The following is a 14,209-nucleotide window of genomic DNA, read 5'->3' as shown; positions in this document are numbered from 1 at the left end:
GTCACTGGCCCCTAAACAGCCTCCGACCACCACATCACCCACCAGCCCTTCCCTGTTGGTGAAGAGGAGGTCAAGCATAGCCTTGCCCCTGGTAGGCTCACGCAGTACCTGGGATAAGAAGCTGTCCTCCATGCAGTCTAAGAACCTCCTAGACTGCCTCCTCTCTGCTGTGTTGAGATCCCAGCAGATGTCAGGCAGGTTGAAGTCGCCCATAAGGACAAGGTCAGGAGATCTTGAGACAGCCTTAAGCTGTCTATAGAATGCTTCGTCGACATCATCCTCCTGGTTGGGTGGTCTATAACAGACTCCAACCAGGATGTCTGCCCTACCGGTCTTCCCTCTAATTCTTGCCCACAAGCATTCAACCTGATTGTCCCTAATCTCTAGCTCAATGGCATCTAGTGCCTCCCTGATGTACATGGCCACCCCTCCACCCCTTCTTCCTTGTCTATCTCTCCTGAAAAGCTTGTAGCCATCAATTGCAGCACTCCAGTCATGTGAGCTATCCCACCACGTCTCCGTGATGGCAACTACGTCATAACTTTCCTGCTGCAACAAGGCTTCCAGCTCCTCTTGTTTGTTTCCCATGCTTCGTGCATTAGTGTACATGCACCTCAGCTGGGCTGCTGGTTTGGCCTCTGACCCTAGCTTACTGTCCCCAGACTCTTGCCTGAGGGGACTAGTTTCAGCCCCTCCCCCCTTCGAAACTAGTTTAAAGCCTTGTCCACTCTAATACTGCAGAAATAGGGACATTCACTAGATATATCATTCATCATTCTTTCTTCATATTGAGCTCCTCTGTCATTTACTATTTTAGTCTTACCTATAGCAACTATCTTCAGCTTCAACCCTTGTGTCTCTATTATCTTCTCAATATACAGTGTGTGTTCCTCTGCCATAAGACTACCATCTGCCGTATGTTACCATCTGCTCCAACAAGAGTGTCCACAGGAAGTGGCAAAAGTCAGTATTCTCATTCTGTGCAGAACCAGACCTTGATATCAGCCCCACAATTCTCACACTGAATCGATAAGCATCCCCTCTCAGCAAGCAGAGGTGCAAAAGTTGTTCATAGCAAAAATTGGATGAGACATCAAAAGCATCCGGGATATAAATGTGCTAATGTGATGTGTCAGTGACATTATTTTTGACCATGATGTTATTCTTACACATTTGTGAAGTGAAGGCTACACACTAAGCCGTGACGAAGGCATCAGCTGGCACGGCATACCTTCACTGCATGATGTGACACACAGTGATTTATACACTGTTATATTAAACTGTTAATGTATTCATGCATTCCCATACAAAAGAGGCTGCAGTTTGTTACCAGCTTTCATTATCATGACAGAAACATGATTGCAATTATCTACATGGAAATCCTACTTGATTGATTTATTTTTTTTCGTACTGCAAAACAAGCTCTTTACATATCAGTAGGAGGAAAAACTTCTCTGTGTACTAGCATTGGACCCAATGCCCAAAAAGGGCTTTGAATAGTATAAAGCCTGCCAGAGAAGCACACTCAGTGTGTGGGAAGGACAATCTGCTTTCGATTGGTTGTAACAAAGCCAGCAGCATCTGCTGCTGTTCACCAATGTCGTCACCACCAGTCAAGCTCTTAATAACATTTTTCATTCCCAGATCATATTCTGAGCCTTCCATTCGGCATTTAGCTGTTTGGACAGAGAAGACCCAGTGAGAACCTAAAATTCATCATGGAACCTAACTCAAAAAAAAATATCATTAAATGCAGGTGTCATTAAACAGGGGCTGGTGAAACCTGCTCTTAAGGCAGTAGGAAATTCACAGCAGGATGAACAAATCAGCTCTGTCACTACAAGGAATAATGAAATCAGGTAAGCTTTCCCTTAGCATTTCCCTTTAATGAATGTTCTTCTGAATGCTGGGTATAAAGCTTAACCTCTGCTTAAATTAATAAAGCAATTTGGCACACAGTTCTGATATTCTGGACACCTGATGGGGCACAAATATGTGAAGAATAATCAAGGAGACTTCCCTTGCTTACTCCCAAACCAGATGTCCAGATGCAGAGCTCCAAGTGGATGCGATACTCCATGGAGCACTATAAATGGATAGAAGCAGTTCTGGTATGGAGAAGCTGGGAAAACTTGCATTCAAATATTAGCCAGAATTGCTTGTTCTGTGGAATTCATTCCTCTGTGGCTCACATGTTAAGCAGGAACACATTCTGACTCAGCTACAGTTTCAAATGGTGATTTAGCTCCCTTCTGCACTAGGAAGACCAGACACTTTCTCATTACCCATTAATACTAATATAGCCAAAATGATTATTCTACATAAATACACTGATTGGTAGATAAAGAAAAATAAATGCTGACTAAATTAAATTTAGATCTCCTAGGAGACTTCAGAGCCTGCACTTTTAGCTGCAAGTAGCCCTAGAGCACACACAGTCCTGTAATTCAAACTTTGTTTTCAGACATTACCAATTCCCCATAGGAAGCGTGAAGCTATTATTAAGTAAAATGAAAGTCTGTACTGCTGACAACTGACTGGCAAAAAAAAAAGCCTGATGATATCACATTATCATCATCTATCAAAGTAGTTTGAAGTCATTCTTATATGAGGGGAAAGAAAAAGGCAACCTCTTACCTTCAGTATGTACAGCAGAAACATAGGTCCAGTTGTAGCGCTTGACAATGTCCACCATAGCCCGTGCCTGCTGTGCATCAGATGGCACAACTCTCATAAAATACTTGAACAACGTTTTGTCACTTAGGTCCATGCTTGTGGCAGAATAAGCAATCTGAGGTATATTGAAAAGCTGCAACAAGTTCTGGACCTGGATAGCAACTGAACTAGACCCAGGTCCGATGACACCAACGATGGGTTTCTTGGAGTGGAAAGACGACGATCCATCCACACATTTCACCATGCCTTCTTCTTCCTCTGATGAAATAAGAGAGTCCCTTATAAACTCAATGCTCTGCTCCAGAGCCACAGCAGAATGCCAGCAGGAGTCCCTTATTTCACATCCCAGCGTTATATTTGGCAACAGTGTGGGGTCCAAATTAATTCTGTCAAGGGTATGTAGCATTGCCTCCACTCTCTGAATGCCATACTGCTCTCTCACCTCTCCACATTTCCTCTCATGAACCTTGTCAACAGTCGGTTGATGATGGACAGAGAATAGAGCTCCAATGATAATATCACCAGGCATGTGTGCAACCACCCTTCTTTCATTGGCCTGTGCTGAAACCAAAAGCCTGAAGTTCCCACAGACATCTTCTTTCAATAACAGGATTGCAAGGAACAGCAAAAGGACCATTTTAGGAAATTGTTTAAGCTGGTAGAGACAACATGATGAAACAAGATTGGAGAGCTGTTGAAAAGCAGTGATCAGATCTTTTGGATAAAAGGAGCACTGTGTTGATAGTTAACCAGGAGTTTGCAAGTATTGTCTAAGGAGTCACCATCATCTCTGAGTGGCCAGCTATGCAGAGCTGCACACGTGATTATAATCCTCATAACCTTCAAAAGTGAATAAAGAAGAGAAAGAGAGTTGAAATTAGTTATAAATGCAGCTCTGTAATTTGTTCTAAAATTACACCTATTCCTACAGCTGTTAACATGCTCTTATACATTGGGACTGTAATGCATTGTCTTGTATATACACTTGCTTCCATCATTTTCAGTGGAAAACTTGATCATACACCAGTGTTTCACAGTCTTAGGCTTGCACTTCTGCTGGTATAAATAAGGGCAACAAAGTTGGTGAGGGGTTTGGAGCACAAGCCCTATGAGGAGAGGCTGAGGGAGCTGGGGTTGCTTAGCCTGGAGAAGACGAGGCTCAGGGGAGACCTTCTTGCTCTCTCCAACTACCTGAAGGGAGGTTGTAGCCAGGTGGGGGTTGGTCTCTTCTCCCAGGCAACCAGTACCAAGCAACCAAGAGGACACAGTCTCAAGCTGCACCAGGGGAGGTTTGGGCTGGATGTTAGGAAGAAGTTCTTCATAGAGAGATTAGCCCTTGGGATGTGCTGCCCAGGGAGGTGGTGGAGTCACCATCACTGGAGATGTTTAAGAAGAGCCTGGATGAGGCACTTGGTGCCATGGTTTAGTTGATTAGATGATGTTGGGTGATAGGTTAGACTCGATGATCTCGAAGGAGTTTTCCAACCTGGTTAATTCTATTCTAAATCAGTATAAATCAGTGCTTTTCTCTTTGATGCTCTTGGTTAAGCATTACTTTGGGAAAGGTTTTCAGTTCCCTTTATTTCCAGGCACTTTCTGTAGCACAGATGTCTGTATCACACTAATGTACCTTAGGCTGCACTTTACCATCAGTAACAGCTCTGGGAAACTGCTCTTGACAAACAGGACTGTTCTTTAGATATTCTAAGGAATGCACAATTCTTCAAATTCCTAAGTCTGTTTTTTCTTTGTAACACACAGTGTGGGAAAAAAAAAGACTAAGAAAATTGATTTTGGTATTAATAGAATCATAAAATCAATAAGGTTGGAAAAGACCTCAGAGATCATCAAGTCCAACCTATCACCCAACACCTCAGGACTAACTAAACCATGGCTTCAAGTGCCGTGTCCAATCCTTTTTTTAAACACCTCCAGAGATGGTGACTCCACCATATATTTGTATTTGTAATTTGCAACATTTGTATTTGTCTTACACACTGTTTGCTTCAGCTGAGTATCAACAACTCTAAACCAGCAGCAAAGTGAAATTCTTTATTTTTTTGGTCTTTTTATATCCTTAAATAAAAAATCACCAACAAGAAATTCAACAACCTGGTACTGCAGACAGCTGTACAGGCTTCACTGGAAGAAAGAAGTCAACACAGAGACTATACAGATGTGTCAGTGCCTAAAATATCTGATCTGCTGTGTTTGCCAATAATCTGCAGTGTAGCCTCTACTTGGCTTCAGTGATGATGAAAGACTGGGGGGAAAAACCAGCAAGGCAAAACCAGAGAGGGTGTGGGGGGAAGAGTAAAGGAAGTGAAAGAATCAGCAAAGAATTCATATCTCAGTTTGTGAGTGATGGAACTTAAAATTGTTCTGTACCTAGCAGTGAATTTACAGCAGGATGCTTCTGGTTTTAAATATAGTGCTCAAACAGTAATGTGCCCAGGTCTTGATCCCTGAGCAGATTACAGTAGTACCTATTGCTCTACACATGCCAGTGAATCCATTGATAGTACAGAAAGTTAAGCACACTCCTAAATCTAGGGAGATGCTGAGCTACTTGGTGAACCACATGCCCAGCTGCATTATTGACAAAACAACTGCAAAATTCTGGGGCAGAGCCTGATCTCAGTTTTATTGACATAAATCTTTAGATTTAATAGTAATAACAAAAAAAGAAATACCCATACATTTCAGAAGCATAAATCATTCCTAACAACGACTCTAACAACGCTCAGATATTGTGAAGTGTAAGAAGCCCTTGCTATAGGAAACTTTCCTCTATTTCTTCCAGGCTGAAAAATCTAGCAGCATTTTAAACTTGAATTTACCTCACACAGCTAGGGTCACTCAGCAAAATGCCACAGAGATCTTCCTGATACTAAAGATGAGAAAGGCCAACTGAAAAACACTTCAGTGCTTGATGTGAGCCTTGCTTAATTATTATTTTACATAGCCCTCTATAAAGTCTTTACTCAGAGGAAATCATGGTGCAGTTTCAGTGAGCACTCCCAAATGAAATCCAAATCCTTAAAAAGAAAACACATTGAAAGGAAATAATTTTGTCATATTAATTGCAACATGAATAGGTTCATGTGATGTTAATTCATAGTAATAGAAAGTGTTACTAATGAAATCAGGTTCAAACAAGTGCAGACCACTCCAAGAAGGGTTTTGTTTGTTGTGGGGATTTTTTTCAGTCTGTGAAGAGTTGCCTTATCAATACTACAACCCTTTGCCACTAAACAACAGCAGTTCAATACAGGTTAATTGGTCTCTAATTGCAGAATATCACTGCTGCTTATGTTGCTTCCACAAGAGGGAAGACAGTATTGTACCATTTGTAAGCAGTCCAAAGGATGAATGACAGGGCATGGCTTTACATCACAGTTATTAAATTCCTATACCTCAAATTAATGTCACATATCTTCACTTTTTAAAAGTCTTTATTTGCTTGCTTGCTAACTTCTTAATATTTGAACAGAAACAGTGCTGTTGTTTTGAAACCATGGGTAGTTCTTTTTCTGAGCTTCCCAGAAATTATGCATACAAGGACAGGGCACAAGTATACCTAGACAGATGCCGGCTCTGCCTCAGACAGTAACTGGATATACAATTAAATGCCTTTTTGTGACCTAACTGCCTGTGCTGCTGCATATACACAGAGGGAGCTCAGAGGATTGAGGTGAGCTTGTGACACATGTGAAAAAATTCACTCCCCATATACCCTTTTAATTTTACAACACACATCTATTAGGTCTCTGGTCAAGTTTACTAACACTGTCCTTGGTTTTATGTCTATGGATTAAATTATTTCCATACTGGAAAACAGGAGATAGAGAGTGCAGCAAGGCCGTTTTTAATTTTACAACACACATCTGTTAGGCCTCTGGTCAAGTTTAGTAACTCCTGTTCTTGGTTTTGTGTCTATGGATTAAATTATTTCCATACTGGAAAATAGGAGAAAGAGAGTGTAGCAAGGCCATTTTCATCTGCTTCATTCTAAAGAACATCTGCTTACTCTTCTCTGCTGTATCTATCAGTACAAAATTACAGGATAAAGAATTAAGTAGAGCTGAAAGTCTCCCTTATATTCCTGGTACCCTTATATTCTTGGTATATTAAGGATATAATATTATCCAATAGTTAAGGGATTCCTATGGCCCAAAAGCAAGTTCCAAAGGCAACCAAATACTTCCACTCCAGTGGCATCCAAGGGGAAAGAAGGGACCAGATGCAGACTACAAATGCTCCAGAAATAATTAACTTGTTTCACATACTCCATTGTACTACAGTGAAGGTTAATTTACTTGGGACTTACAAAGCTGTTATTAATTACACCAAGGAAACTACTTAAGTTTTTGTAGTATTAGGCTTAAGACTCCTATCCAAAGCAGTTGAAATCAATGCTTTCTGTGGGTTTTCAGGAAGCAGCAAAACAACTGGAATTTGTCCATCTGCTGATTCTCAATGGATTTGTATTGGTGTAACAGTAATCTGGTTCTGTGGGCTTACTCTTGCTCCCAGAAACATAAAACTCAGAGAATGGTGAAGATGAGAATGCATGTTGGGAAACTGCCTGCTCCATCCACCCTGCTTACAGTTCAACTAAAGCAGGTTTCTCAGCCTCATGGCATCAGATTTTTAATATCTTTAAAGAAGGAGACTCCACAACCTTTCTGGGCAACCTGATGGAGTGTTTGATCACAACCACAGTAAAAAGGGCCTATTTCTACCTTTAAACATAATTTCCTGTATTTGTGCCTGTCACCCCTCCCAGGGCTAGAGCTGGTTATGGCAGGCAGAGATGACATGAGAATAATCAGGTAACACACCCCATTTTAGGCCAAACGGCTGAACAGAATGCTGGCAGACTAAGCACACTAATTACATTTCCTAAGGAACATCTTACTGAATAGAAGATGGCCAAGGGAACTGTTCAAATATAGAATTGCACTGCTTTTCTATCCCAAAAGGATCACTTACAAGTCAGTCCACATTTTGATTACTATTCTTTCCTACTACAGGAAGCTTCTTATTACAAGCAGGATGAGAACTAAAATAAAATTAAGGAAATTTTCATAAGCTTAAATATTACTCCTGTTTTAATTGTCAGAAATAACCCTAAGGGGAGTTTAACATGCAACACCCTTCAGACTAAGAACAAGGATATCAACAGCATCAAAGGCAGTGAACTCTTGATGCATGTAGGAATAGGAATTGGTCCCCAATGAATAATTTATCTGCATTTACATGTCTTCATTGATAGATGAGCAAATCAACTTTAAGAGCACTTAGGGTCAAATTTATTTTTCAACACACTGTTCAATTTCTTCATTGTCAAGAGAGCTACTCCTAATTTACTGACATATAGGCAATATGGAATCAGGCACTTCAGTACTCCTATATCAAGCCTTCTATTGTATTTCAGCTATGGATTGAGCCACAAATTAACCCTGAAGACACATGCTTCAACTACATATGACATACATTTTGGTATCAGTCTATTGATGCACACTTAGCATACTTAATAGCTTCACACTTGGAGCAACTGCAGAAATCGTAAGGTGGAAAGATGGTTCTGCTTATCTGTCCTTTGATCAGTCTTGCCCTAGACAGAAGTTTAAGGGCTACACAGATGTCTGAAGACACAGATCTGACGAACTCAAAACGTTCCCACAACCCATGCTCTCCCTGGCAGTAAAACCTTTATGTCAATCTCTGTCAGGAGGAATTCTCAGCTGCTCCTTTAGGGCAGAGTTCCAGGTACTTCATGTTGAGGTTTAACCAAGTAGAAAATGAGCATCTGTAATATTCCATGCAACATCATGTAGTTCTTGAAATTATTTATCTCAGCCTCAAATGCAAGTCCATTAATATCTACACTCTATACAGGAACAAGAAGAGCCCTAATACCTAATCACTGGCGGTGTTTAGGAAGAGACTGGATGAGGCGCTTGGTGCCATGGTTTAGTTGATTAGATGGTGTTGGGTGATAGGTTGGACTTGATGATCTCAAAGGTCTCTTCCAACCTGGTTAATTCTATTCTATTCTATTCTATTCTATTCTATTCTATTCTATTCTATTCTATTCTATTCTATTCTATTCTATTCCATTCCATTCCATTCCATCTGCATTAATTATACCTTGATCAAAAATCAAACTGTGAACAACAGTTCCAAAAGGCCTGATTTTCCACTACATATGTGGCTGACAGTTTATATGTAGGGCATGTCTGACTCTTTTTAAGGGCTTCTACTGCCGCAGGTCTAACTGTGTTTAAACTTAAAGAATAAAACCCTTTCCCCCTGTGATTTTACATTATTATAGCAGCGCCCACTAGTGACCCTGGTGTGAAGAACATGCCTTCTTTTTTTTGCAGTCTGACTTCTCAGGTTGTGTGTGGCTTCTAATAAGAAAAATACAAACTCAGCAAGGAGAGGTTTTGATTGAGTCTGCTTTGTATCAGGGGAAAACAAACAAAAAGAGAGAAAGAGCCACAGCTCCATTCAAATTTCCTCTTTGTTATTATCTTGTGAGTTCAGAGCCTGTTTGTTCGCAGTCCCTATGTCTTTGGGCAGATTTAAATAATAAAACCATCAGATCCCTGAATCACAGAGCAGTGCTGGAATGTAGTGAGAGCTCATGGTCTACTTTAGAAAAGCACCTAGGAATACTCTCGATATTAAGAGTGTGAAGAATGTTAGTCACTAAACATCTGTAAAGACTCATCTGAAGTTTAAAATCTCTGCAAGGGATTTTTGGAATCAGAGCAATCACACAAATGTAGGGCCCCAAAACTCAGTGACAATTTTACTTACACACTGTGTCTCTGTAGCTTACAGCCTTGTGCAGCCATGTACCTGCTAGCTAAATGCTTTCTAGGTATTAATTTACGGTGTGTGCCACAATTAATTCAATGCCAGGTATGTATATCTCAAGGAACTAACTGAGGTTTCATCATCAGACAAGACAAAATCTTTGCAAGCAGCAACTGAATTACTGGTCCAGTGTCAGTCTTGCCACTGATCTTGCAGTGAAGGTCTTTAGATAGCAAAAGGCGGAACTGCCTTAGAGAAACAACTGCATCAGAAGAGAGGCTTCTTATCTCATCTTGTTGGGGACCAACATGAGGAAAAGGTGTACTTTCAGGATGCTAAGCCTTTGCTCAGTTCTGATGGCTACTGGCATTGCAGACACTAAGCATTAGGTTCAAGCTATTCCTGTGATCTACCTCCCAGTGCCATCAAGAGGCTCAGACTGCAGAAGGTCCCACACACCTAATCCTCAGAGGTAACTGATGTAAGGCACAAGAGCGGTCTTGGGTTCAAAACCCTGAAATATGAGCGCAACGCTCTGGTTTGAGATTTGGGTTGTTGTTTAAATATTCCATTCACCAAAAAAAAAACCCCAAAACAACATAAAATCTAACCCTAAAGAATTAAAAATATTAAATTTAAAAAAAAAAGGTGGGGTGGGGGGCAAACCCCCAAATATTAGTCATTGTATTATGGGCTCTGAATTCCAGCAGGCATTGGATCAAGCCCTTTGACAAACGGAACGGTCTTATAACATTGTTCTGCAATTCCCCTTAGAAATAGAAGGAAACTAAGCAATACAGAAGCATTTTAACCATTTGGCCAAGGCAGCCACTGAAAATAAGACTACTGTGCTGATCTCATCTCTTTGTAGATAATAAACATGACATGCTAAAATTATCAGCAAGATCTTTAGCAGTCCCACGAAGTTCTTCCCTATGTTATGCCCACACACGCACACAGTTTCTGGTTGATGAAGCAATTTTAGTTTTAATATGTAGGTGCCTAACTTCCCAGAACAACTTGCAATGATCTCTGCAATTCCACTAAATATACTGCTTCTCGATGCTGTAACCGAAAACCTGTTATACCATATGATACAGGAACTAATAACTCTGGTGTGATTTCAGTTGTAATCTTAGGCATTCTCTTAATTAACAAAACTGTATGACCTGGAATAGGCAACCAAGAAAAAAGCAATAGCAATTCCAAAAAAAAAAAACCAAACCCAACCCCCCCAACATTTTCTACCAAGTTGCAAAAAAAAAAAAAAGAGATGTTGCAGTGACATTCCAGTACTGCCACCACACCAAAATAAAAACCACAAACCTGCTGGCAAATAAAATTACAAAGAACCAATACAGAGACATGGAAAATGCTCTCTGATCATTTGAAATAATGACTAGATCTGTCATCCCTGATCATGTAGCATGAATGTTAACACACAGTTAAAGCATTTGGGAATGGGCAAAATATTAATATGTGGTAGAAATGTCAGGGAATAGAGTAAAGGGGGGGGGGGGGGGGGAAGTAATGGTGAATGAAAGGAGTCTGGCAGTAAACTGCCCTATAGATCTTTCTCTTTCAGGATTGCTTAGAGTGCTGTGCTTTCATGACAATCCTCTGCCACTCTGCTTTCAAGATGATCCCCTCACTTTGTCCTCATGACTAGAAGAAAGAATCGTCTGACTTGTTTTTACACCCAGTCACCCTCACTGCCACCAGAAAGCCCTTCCTCAGGAGATGATAGACTGGAAGTGGGGCTATCAGGGTGGCAGAGCCCCGGGATGTGGGACAGCTCTTCCTGCAGGTTGAAGGCAGAAGACAGTGGGCAGCGGGCAGCAGCAGGTCGGGCAGTGGGCAGCAGCCGAGTGGACATCTGGTACAGCGGGTAGCAGCGGGGCAGATAGCAGCAGCGGGCAGAGGGCAGAAGCTGGGCGGGCAGCGGCGGCAATCGGAGGGCATCAGCGACGGGCAGCAGCAGGGCAGGAGGGGGGCGGGCGCTGTCCCTGGTGCTGAGCATCACCCGCCGCCAGCGTTCGTCTCCCGGGGAGATTTGGGGAAGAGACAAAAATACCCTCAAATCCGAAAATCATCCAGGGGTGAAAATTGCCGTGGTGGTCACATTTGCTGTGCAGAACCTCATTTTTTACAAATAAATAAAATACACAGAGATGGATCTTAAAGAAAACTACTGGACAAGGTGAACTCCCACCATAGCTACCTGTGCTGCTACAACTAAGTGGCTGTACATGCAGACCTGTGTGTGTGCACACTCACTGCTTCTCAGGTCTCTGTTTCTCTGCTAGACTGGTGGTATCTCTGTCCTTCTCAACCCTTAATGAACCATTTTTGCATGCAGAGACATAAGCTCTGATTATTAGATAAGGAACAGACGGGACTCGCCAAGCAGATCCAAACTGATTTGTCCCAAGGTCACACAGAAAAGTCTATGGCTGAGCTAAGCCTGGGTCTGGAAAACAAATGCATCCCTGTTTCCATTATCTTTTCCTGGCAAGACAAATAGTCGCTGATGAACAGAAGAGCTATATCACACACATCACCAAGCCCAGGTATTGCAGTATCCCTGGTCCCCCCGCAGCCCCACACATATCTTGCTCCCGGGGAGGGATCAGTGCCTGCTGCCCTCCAGTGCCTCGACCCGCAGATGCCCCAGTAGCCCCTGGAGGTGCACCTCACCAGTTGGCTTTCTGGCTCCCCAGGAGCCGTGCTTGCCCTCGGGCATCCAGAGCACAGAGTAAAAGCAGGAGGGAGGGAGGGAGGAAGGAAGGGAAGAGTTCTTCCCGCGTCCACAGGATTTCTGCCTGCAACCCACGGCGCATAAATCCCCTTTCCCATCCCGCAGCATTACCTTGTCTGTGGCAGCAATTGCTTCTTGTAGTGGTGGCAAAGTGGTCCTTTCAGTGGCGATAATCAAGAAGGGGAGCGGTAGGCACCTCCTATTTTCAGTCACGGCAGAGATAGCATTCCTGGCACAGACCTTCTGGAGCTGAATAATCCTCAAATGCCTCTGCAAAGATCACCAGCAGGTGAGCCCCACTCGGCTAGCATTGTCACTGCTCCAGCTATGGGCACATCCTGTTTTCTTCTGATCACAGGCAAATGCTGAGGACCGAGTATTCTACCCCCGCGAATGCAAGCACAGGCACACACGCCTTGCAACACGCTGTTCTCTCAGCATCACCCAAGTCTCATTTGCAAGAGGCGTGAATGGTCCCTGGATTTAAGGAGGGGGGTGGGGGAAAGGCGTAAGGAGGAGGAATAAACAAACAATTGATGAAACAACAGATGGGTCTTCGTTCTCTGCCACCACAACCTTGGTCTTCCTAAATACTTGCTGCAATTTGACCCACCTGCTTAAACACCTCCTCCCCTCCTCACATATTCACGGCATCAACCTCTCTGCATTTGTATGGGACTAACCCTGCATTCTGCCCTGCGAGGAAATGTCTCCAGATGCTCTGAAGGTTGCGAAGTCCCTCTGTAAACCGACACCTTCTTCCCGCACTACCCTCCAGCAAGTAAGAAAGTGCCAATCGGTTCAGAACAGCATCAGCCGAAGAGGGGGGGTGGGGAGGGGGGGGGGAAGGAAAAACGGATAGCTGCTTCGAGAGAATCTATTTAAAACCGAATCTCGTGGAAGACTTTACCCCTGCACTTCCGGCAGCCTTTAGCGATCCGGCTCTGCCAAAGTTTTCCCACCTCCCCAAGGCAGCGCTGAGATGGTTCGGGGGCTCCGCTGTTGCTGCGGCTCCGGGCATAGGGGACTAGGGGACCATTTGCACAAAGGGAGCATCCAGCTTCAGCGCAACTTTTTAGTGCCACCAAGTGGCATAGATCCCTCTAGGAAATCAGGCAGCCCGCCAACCCTGGGCTCTGCTTGATGCTCCCTGGCAAAAGGAGAGAAAAAAGATGCGAGAGCGAGGACCACTTTCCCGTTACACAGACACGGACAGTGACATCAAGCAGAAAGAAGGGGCGGTTTGCCGCTGGAAGGACAGGTTACCCTCTCCAGACCTTGCCCCTTCCCTTGGCTACAGAGCAAACGCACAGGGCACAACGAGATGAGGAGCGATACCCCTGCCGAAGACAGCCCAAGCTGCCAGCCCTAGAGCGGGATGTGCCCTCTGCTCCTTTCCCCTGCGGACTGCCCGCCGCGTGTCCCGGTCCCTCGCACCTCCCCACTCCAGGTGCCACCTGCAGCCACCCCGCTTCCCGACGAGCTTCTCTGGGTCCCTGGACTCACAGGCGCTGCAGTTCCCTCCCAGCCCCCTGGCTCCGCAGATAGCATCCCTGAACCATTTTTGTAGACCCATAGGCAGGCTTCTTATTTGCCTACCTTCTGCCCACAAGCTGAGTACCCTCCTGACCTTCTGTTTCCGCGTCCTCCCACAAATACCTCAGCACCTGTCTCCCCTGCTAACTACTCGTTCCCCACGTATTAATCTTTCCTCTGTTAACCCTTCCCTCCCGAAGCCAGCTTTACCTTCTCCTCTGGCATCCTCGCATCTTTCCAAATCTTCCCCCCCCCCGCTTCCTGCCTCCTCCTCGCTGTCGCGGCTTAGCCCTGCACACCCAGGCTCCTCTCATTCACACTCCTCTGTCCCGCTCTTCTCTGCGGGCTGCGCTGCACCACTCCTCTGCCCAGGGTGGGCAGAGACCCCTGATACCCACCAGGGCAGGA

At 43.8% G+C, this 14,209-nt stretch overlaps 1 protein-coding gene across 1 annotated transcript in view; it reads right to left on the bottom strand.

The window, feature by feature from the left end:
• GRM5 (glutamate metabotropic receptor 5) overlaps positions 1–13,050 on the bottom strand; it is a 259,462-nt gene extending 246,412 nt beyond the window's left edge. The window contains 2 exon segments of the mRNA XM_009901510.2: positions 2,638–3,516; positions 12,377–13,050. Coding sequence (XP_009899812.1) covers positions 2,638–3,313 — 676 coding nt within the window. The 5' untranslated portion in view covers positions 3,314–3,516; positions 12,377–13,050.
• Between the last annotated feature and the right edge of the window lie 1,159 nt (positions 13,051–14,209).

Source organism: Dryobates pubescens, chromosome 10 (assembly GCF_014839835.1).
Source record: "Dryobates pubescens isolate bDryPub1 chromosome 10, bDryPub1.pri, whole genome shotgun sequence".
Classification (NCBI taxonomy): Eukaryota; Metazoa; Chordata; class Aves; order Piciformes; family Picidae; genus Dryobates; species Dryobates pubescens.
Note: the sequence above shows the minus strand (reverse complement) of the source record. Positions and strands in the feature narration are given on the sequence as shown.